This window comes from Olea europaea, unplaced genomic scaffold (assembly GCF_002742605.1).
Source record: "Olea europaea var. sylvestris unplaced genomic scaffold, O_europaea_v1 scaffold4174, whole genome shotgun sequence".
NCBI classification, from domain to species: Eukaryota; Viridiplantae; Streptophyta; class Magnoliopsida; order Lamiales; family Oleaceae; genus Olea; species Olea europaea.
In genome coordinates, this window is record NW_019261516.1 from 2,982 (window position 1) to 10,800 (window position 7,819).

Below are 7,819 nucleotides of genomic sequence, written 5' to 3' on the forward strand. Positions count from 1 at the left end.
TATTAGAAAATGGCCAGTTTTTGTTTACATTTAACGTAGAAAGTCATGAGATTTATATTCAAGGATGATTTAGCAGAATAACACTTGATAAAGAATTTAAATCAATACCCTGTCAAGTGAAGTGTTTCGTGCTATTTACTTTGTAACCTCATTGTGGTGGTGTGGATTGAGATGTAAAATATCTAACTCCATTGACCTTGATCAAGAGATCATTTCAATTCAAATGTAAAAGAACTAACTTGCATGAAATTAATGTTCGTGGTTCTTCCCCATTTGTTAGGTTTTGGTTCGTTTTCCAAATGGAGAGCGCAAGGAGAGAAGGTTTCATTCTACAGCAACTATACAAACACTGTACGACTATGTTGATTCTTTGGGCTGCTTAGAAGTTGATAGTTACAGCCTCGCCTCCAACTTTCCTCGCACTGTCTACGGCCCTGACAAACTTCCTTTGTCTCTGAGAGAAGCAAAATTACATCCTCAGGCGAGCCTTTTCGTTGAATCAAACTCATGAGAATAATGTAATCCCAGATGAAACTTTGTAGGGAATTTCCTTTGATGTGTTTTTCTGATAGAGACAGCATGATCCAATTAACGATATTCTCTGTTCCCAAATTGTTGATATTTGACTTTATTCTTTCATTTTCGAATTTGCAAAGAAAAGTCAAATACAGCCTTGCTTTGTGTACAGAAAAAATGCTGCCAAAATTTACACAGAATACACTTGGCAGGTTTTTTATTGAACAATGGCCAAGAAAAAAAGGACCAATTAGATGTTGTCACAGCATTATCTGGTGAAATTTTGGCAGCACTGTTTCTACACAAGCAAATAAATTCATACAATTAATGTCATTCTGGGGATGTGTCGTGAAATGATGAGGTAAATAAAATAAAAATTTTCGGGAACGTGCAAAGTTTGTGGCATATTATTGGATTGAATAGTACTAGATATAACTAAAGAAGTAACATTAAAGGAAGCAAAATTTTCTTCGTTGAAATGATATTTCTGCTGACCTGGATAGTGAGCCAAGTAGCAATGTTCATGATTTTGGAAGGGCAAATGTGATGATTGATTGGATGACATAATTTTAAATGAAAAGAATTGTATAATCACTTTTCTTTTAGGCTTTGCTTATTGAACATGGCCACGCTCAACCAGCTTTATTCTGATGCGTGATACTCTAAAAGTGGATAATTTCAATTCCTTCGCACACGTTTGCATTCACAATAAAAATTAAATAGCAAATTACATAAGCCTTATAAACCCACAGGTTTATGATAATTACAATTTACATAGATACCTTGCCTTTAAAAAAAATCAAATTACTTTCCCTAAATAAATACACATTTTTTTTTAATTTTTTACTCCTCATTCTATTTTAAAATTGTTATATTATTTTACATTTAAACTACGTATTTTCCCTTTCTTATTACTAAATAAGATTTTTTTTTTTCAAATACGGTTGACAAATAATTAACCAATCAACATAAACAAACCTTTTAGAATAATTTAATGAAGCTAGTTCAAAATTTTAATACAATTGTAATAATGCGTATACTTATTAAATACGATTTTTTCCCAAATTGACAATAATTAAAAAATCAACATAAATAAATTATTTAAAATAATTTAGTAAATCTAGTTGTTACTTTTAATACTCATAAATATTGTTATAAAAATTTAAATATAATTTTTTTTTCAAAAACGTTCAAAACTAATTAACAAATTATCATAAATAAATGCTTTAGAATGGTTAAATAAAGATAATTGAAAATTCATTAATTTTTTTACATTGCTTGATTTATTAGTATTTTCTCAAATTTTTATACTCTTTCCTATTATACTATACTAATTCTAGAGTTTAATCATAATAGTAAAAATGCAAAAAATTTGACATCAAACCTTACGTGGTAATTTCTATCTATAGATTGTGCCATTCCCAAGGTTATTTAGCCCCCGTTTGGCCACCATTTTCTAGAATTGAAAATGGGTGGAATAGTATTTTTTTGAAAAATGAACGATTGAAAAAAAAGGAAATTTTTTTGATTTATGTGTAATATTATTTTATGGAGGATTGTGTGGTTGATAATAGGAGAGAGGAAAATGAAATGTTATGTAATTAAATTTAATGGGGTGGCTTAGTTCATCTTTTTATTAATTGTATTAGATCATTGTCCAAATTCACAAAAATATGATTATGATCATAACTTTATACAAAAAAATAAAATAAAATTAGGATTACAATAATTTATTTTTGTCTAGATTAAAATTAAGAAAAAAATACGAGAAATATAATCATATCGATAATTATAACATAAGAGAGAAGGATAAGATAAGAAATTTACCTAGGATAGAAGGTTTTTGAATTTTTTATAAAGAAAAAGGATGTCTATGTAATTTTCATAAACCTCAAGGAAATTTATGAAATTTGCTCATAAATTAAAGAAAATGTCCAAAAGCATTGTGAAAATGGGGGAAAATAGCAATGACAAAATAAAATATATATAATATATAAGGCTAAACTAAAAATTTATTTATTATGGAAAAGTCGAAAATGAAATTGGCGTCGCCCGGACTCGAACCGGAGACCTTCAGTGTGTTAGACTGACGTGATAACCAACTACACCACGACACCCCTGTGTTCCTTGACAGTCTATAATTATTTATTATCTTATTCTTATCAGAAATCGCATTGCATTCTCCGATTCTCGTGCTTTGTAGACCCCAATTAATTGAATTCCCAAAATCCAATTCTAATCTATTCTATATTTGCGGAAGGAAAATCAATGGTTTCCAAAGAAATTCGAAACGAAAATCCCCTTGTACTGTTATATTTGTTCATTCATCCATAAATTTCCATTAATCAGTTCTGCTCGTGCCTAGGTTTTATAATTTTTCTCTTTTCAATTTCCGCTTTCGATTGTCAATAGGGTTTGTTTTCCGATTTCTAGGGTTTCCTATCTCATGCCTTAATTCTTTCTTTGTCCCAATTAACTTCTTCAGTTTTACAATTTTTTTTTTCGGGGTTGAAGAATTAAATGAGATGGGTAGGGTAATTGAAGGAAAAGAAAATTCAAATTCGAATTCGAATCCTTCCTTGTATTCACTGCAACTGAATTTATTTGGATGTCCATTTCAATTTGGGTCGGGCATCGACACATTTTCCATTGCATGTGAAGCCTTCTCTGAACATTTCTTTCTTTAACTAGAATTATAACTGTACAGTTCAATTAGTTTTTCAAAATTTTTTTTTCTTTTTCTGGATTATATTTTTTAATTTTTTGGGTATGAATTGTGGGGATATTGTGTGGAGGAGTGAGAAACCAAAGATGGAACATACTGAGTCTGATGTCGTAGAAATTTCCCCCGACAAGCGTTACATTCGGGTATATTCTTATTACAAACAAGTTAGATTTGAAGTCTTCTATTCATTGTTTAGCTACATAAAAGCTTGTATTTTTAGTTTATTTTGTTATTCATTTTTATTGGAATAAAGTTTTGTGTAGTGTTCTTGTTTTACTTTTCTAGTCCCTGTGCATCGAATTAGATTGTGTAAGCTAGGTATAAATTAGTAGAAAATTTTCCATACTGTTTTGTGTTGTTTTTCTGTTTCAAGCTACGTATAAATTATTAGAATTTTTCCATAACGTTTTGTGTTGTTTTCCGGTTTCAAGCTAGTTATAAATTATTAGAAATTTTTCTATAATGTTTAGTGTTGTTTTTGGGTTTCTTTATTTCAGTAACTGGGCTTAAATTCAATAAAGACGTAATGCTATTATCTTCCGAACCATTACTATTTACCAGTGAGTCCATAGTCAAGCATACTTGTTGTTTACTGGAAGATATATGTTAATCATTGATGAGATATGAATGATCAGTGTTTACTCATTTGCACAGGTGGGTGAAAAGGATAGCATTGATAAGTGAGTTTAATATGTAAAATTATCTTTCTCTTATGTTTCAAAATTTCATAAAATATAATGTTAGAAGGTATCTTCTCTATTGGACAATCATGCCTGTTAAGTCGATGTGAGCATGGAACAGACTCGATTTATTGTTTCTATGATCATAATTCATAATTTTATTATAATTTATATTTCTAAGTCAGAAATTGCTTTTAGTGACGTCTTGAATTCTGAGTTTTTCAATAATATTATGTAATTCAATAGAAACTTTGGGGAATATGAATCTTTTTAAAAGTTACGCCCCCACCTACGGCTTTACAAAAAAAAAATCTACAAAAGTGTGCACACGCATTTATGGAAAACTAGTTCATACTACTGGCTTGTTATTTTCTTCTTTATTTATTTTGATATCTTGCTTAATTTTTTGTGTTTTGATGGCATTATTACCATTTTCTGTTTCTTTCTTCAGTATAATGAAATCCTTGGGAGAGGAGCATTCAAGAATGTGTATGCTTCCTAGACCATCTTCTGTATCTTTGCTTATAGACTAGTTTATTGTCACTTTCAGGAAGTGTATTATCCAACAAGTGTGAGTATTAATCTGCCTGTCAAAATTTACTTCTGCTTGCTTTCTTTTGTAGCTACAAGGGTTTTGATGAAATAGATGGAATAGAAGTTGCTTGGAACCAAGTGAGCGTTGATGATGTACTGCAATCACCTGAACATTTAGAGAGGTTATACTCTGAGGTTCACCTGTTAAGGACCCTGAAACACGAAAACATCATAAGGTCATATGCTTCTTGGGTGGATGACGAGAAAAAAACTATTAACATGATAACTGAGTTGTTCACCTCAGGAAGTTTGAGGCAGTAAGTGTTGTCTCATTGTCTTGGTTCTTATTCTATTTGAGCTGTTCACTTTGTGTTTTGTTTTTTTTTTTTGGTTTTTTTTTTCCTTAACATTTCTGTTGCTAAGGAAAAGTTTTTTATTTTATTTTTTTCCTTATGATTTAGGTACCGTAAGAGGCATAAGAACATTGATTTAAAGGCCATCAAGAACTGGGCTAGGCAGATCCTGCGAGGTTTACATTATCTGCACACTCACAGTCCACCTATTATTCATAGAGATTTAAAATGTGACAACATCTTTGTCAATGGGAATCACGGAGAAGTTAAAATTGGAGATCTTGGATTGGCCACAATTATGCACAAACCCATTGCTCGAAGTGTTATTGGTAATTACTTTTTGCAGCGAGAGATTTTGCCACTTTTATTTAGCCTGCTGCTCTAAAGTTTTCAGCCCATTGATTTTCCCACAGGTACTCCCGAGTTCATGGCCCCAGAGCTTTATGAAGAGGAATATAATGAGCTGGTTGACATTTATTCTTTCGGAATGTGTATGTTAGAGTTGATTACCTGTGAATACCCATACAGTGAATGTAAAAATCAAGCACAAATATACAAGAAGGTCACTTCAGTAAGTTCATTGACCACTGCTATACTGTGCCATATAGCAAGACCCTAAAATGCATCTTCCTCATCTAATAGAAGTGTAACTCATTTATCATCATAATTAATCTATCGCAGGGCATAAAACCAGCTGCTCTGAATAAAGTGAAGTACCCCGTAGTGAAACAGTTCATAGAAAATTGTTTGGCTCCAGCATCTCAGAGGTTAACTGCTATGGAGCTCTTGAAAGAAGCATTCCTTTTGGCCGAGAATCCTAAGGATTTAATGTGTGGTCCTCTGCAGCTAACTGATTTTACACCTAAGTCAACGATCTCGCTAAAATCTGATTTGCCTTTCATGGACGTGGACCCTAATTACAATATGATATCAGCTGGCACTTGTGCGCGTAGCATGATTGGAACTTCTTCTACTGTAAAACTTCAGAGATACAGTGAGAGAAATGAATTTACCATAGAAGGGGAAAAGTTTGACGACGATACAATATCTTTAAATTTGCGGATTGCTGACTTGTCTGGTACGTAATTATGCCATACAGACAAAGATCTCTTGCTAAGCATTTTCTGATTCTACTCCCCCCCCTCTCTAAGCACACTAATATTATACAGTTAGTGATTTCAATATTTCTAGCAGGTCGGACGAGAAATATTCACTTCATATTTTACCTTAATGCTGATACGGCACTTTCAATTGCTTCGGAGATGGTAGAACAGCTTGATTTGTGGAGTGAAGATATTGCTTTTATAGCCGAGTTAATTGACAGCTTAATTTTAAGACTTGTGCCCACCTGGAAAACTTCTTCTGGAAGTTTGGGTGGAGCTCAGAGTTCTTACGGTGTTTCTGCTGTGCTTCAGAGTAATCAGGTATTAGCACCCCATACCGAAGACTATGGCTCAAATATCATTCCTGGCAGAGAAGGTAGTTTGCAAGGCTTTTCTTCACAGTTCTCTGGATCAAAATGCAATGATGCTGGAGAATCAGTCGTGCCATCTTCCAAACACAATGTGGTATCAACCTCAGATGCCAGACATAAGAATGATTGGATATCCGCTTGTGACCTTGAGAAGCACAAGGCGAGCATTGGTGAATCGCTAATGAGTGAATGTACAAAGAATTCATGGACCTCCTTCGTGGGTTCATGGAATGGTGTGTCTAATGATATGTGTGTAAGCATTACTTCCTTGCCGCTGAGTGAAAAAGACCACGACAAAGAACACTGCCATGACCTGAAGCTAGAGCTTGATGCAATTGATTTGCAGTATCAGCTACGTTGCCGGGAGCTTCTGAGGATGAGGGAGGAGGCAATTGAAAACGTCAAAAAGAGGTGGAGCTCAAAGAAATTGTTTGTTGTCTAAACATAATAGTTTCTTTTCCTTATTTTCCCAACCAATTTCTTTACTCCATTGTGTAAACCTTACTTTTGTTTTCACTTCCAGTACTTCAGGGTGTTAAATAAGCTTTTTTAATGTTTGCAAGTTTATTATCAAGTGCTGGTGACCAGTTTACCTCTAGCAATGTTAACAGTTTTTTAATTTTTTGAGGATTTTTGCCCTTGTTATTTATATTTCATGAAGCAGGCAAATTGTGGATTGTCATAGTCTTTGAAACGTGTAATCCATTACCAAATTGCACTTGGGATTGGTTTCATTCATCCCAAATCCTATGAAACAGACAAATTTCTTGGAGTTGTGTTATTTCACTTGTTTGCTTATGAAATAGGCTCCTTCCGTTTGTATATTTTTGCTGTAGTTTTAGGGGGCTCTGCCCACTGAAGCTGTCTGTTAGCTAATGCATTTCTTAAAATCGGGCATAAACAGGTAAAATGTTGTGTCGAAGGGATGAATTGGGTCGAATGGTTGGTAAAATAAATAATGAAAAAAAAAATTATTTAAGCCTCATTCTACTTGCTAGCAGCTCATATTGTTTGGATCGCGAATAATGAATTAGATTTCTTTATATTTAAGTGGATTTTTTTCTTTTCTTAAAAAAAGGGTAAATTACGTGGACATTCCCTCACTTCCCTAAAATTACACAAATCTTTCTTAGTTTAAGTTTTGAATATCACATATACCCCCGAGTTCATGACAATTTTAGAAAGACCCCTCCCTTCTTCTCTAGTTTTAAATGAAGAATACCTCCCCTAAAGTTTATGAAAATTTTAGTCTCCCTTTTCTTTTTGAAAATTACATAAAGCTCCATTACTTCAAGTTTTTGAATAACCATTTTTCTTTCAGCATAAATAATAGCGGTAAGACTTACTTAAATCAGCCCAACGAATTTTCATCCATGTTGTGACACCTTTGACAGTAAGGTAATACTTAAAATACCCTTTTAACACTTCTAAATACAATCAATTCTTCAAAAATATTTCAACACTTAAACAGATCAATTATTATATTGAGGAACATGAGTTTGAGGAACTCTCGTCGAGATTGTCAACGAGTACTTAG

General features: G+C 32.9%; 2 protein-coding genes and 1 non-coding gene across 5 annotated transcripts in view; 2 read left to right on the forward strand and 1 right to left on the reverse strand.

The window, feature by feature from the left end:
• The window catches only part of LOC111387678 (plant UBX domain-containing protein 10-like), a 3,571-nt gene extending 2,932 nt beyond the window's left edge, over positions 1-639 (forward strand). The window contains exon 3 of the mRNA XM_023012253.1: positions 281-639. Within this exon, the coding sequence (XP_022868021.1) occupies positions 281-511 (231 nt within the window). The 3' untranslated portion in view covers positions 512-639. The remainder of the gene's footprint in view (positions 1-280) is intronic.
• A 1,920-nt stretch (positions 640-2,559) lies between these two features.
• On the reverse strand, positions 2,560-2,633 carry TRNAV-AAC. The gene has a single exon. It is a non-coding gene; the product is annotated as a tRNA-Val (tRNA).
• A 106-nt stretch (positions 2,634-2,739) lies between these two features.
• LOC111387680 (probable serine/threonine-protein kinase WNK10) lies at positions 2,740-6,933 on the forward strand. 3 transcript variants are annotated; one of them, XM_023012255.1, is made up of 7 exons: positions 2,740-3,384; positions 4,373-4,410; positions 4,545-4,772; positions 4,917-5,137; positions 5,222-5,379; positions 5,490-5,886; positions 6,000-6,933. In XM_023012255.1, the coding sequence occupies exons 1-7, from the start codon at positions 3,286-3,288 to the stop codon at positions 6,722-6,724; spliced, it is 1,866 nt and encodes a 621-aa protein (XP_022868023.1). In that variant the 5' UTR covers positions 2,740-3,285; the 3' UTR covers positions 6,725-6,933. The 3 variants fall into 3 exon arrangements, with proteins under 3 accessions (XP_022868023.1, XP_022868025.1, XP_022868024.1); XM_023012256.1 differs by having other exon boundaries at positions 2,743-3,384; positions 6,003-6,933; XM_023012257.1 differs by lacking the exon at positions 4,373-4,410 and having other exon boundaries at positions 2,741-3,384.
• The last annotated feature ends 886 nt before the right edge of the window (positions 6,934-7,819 follow it).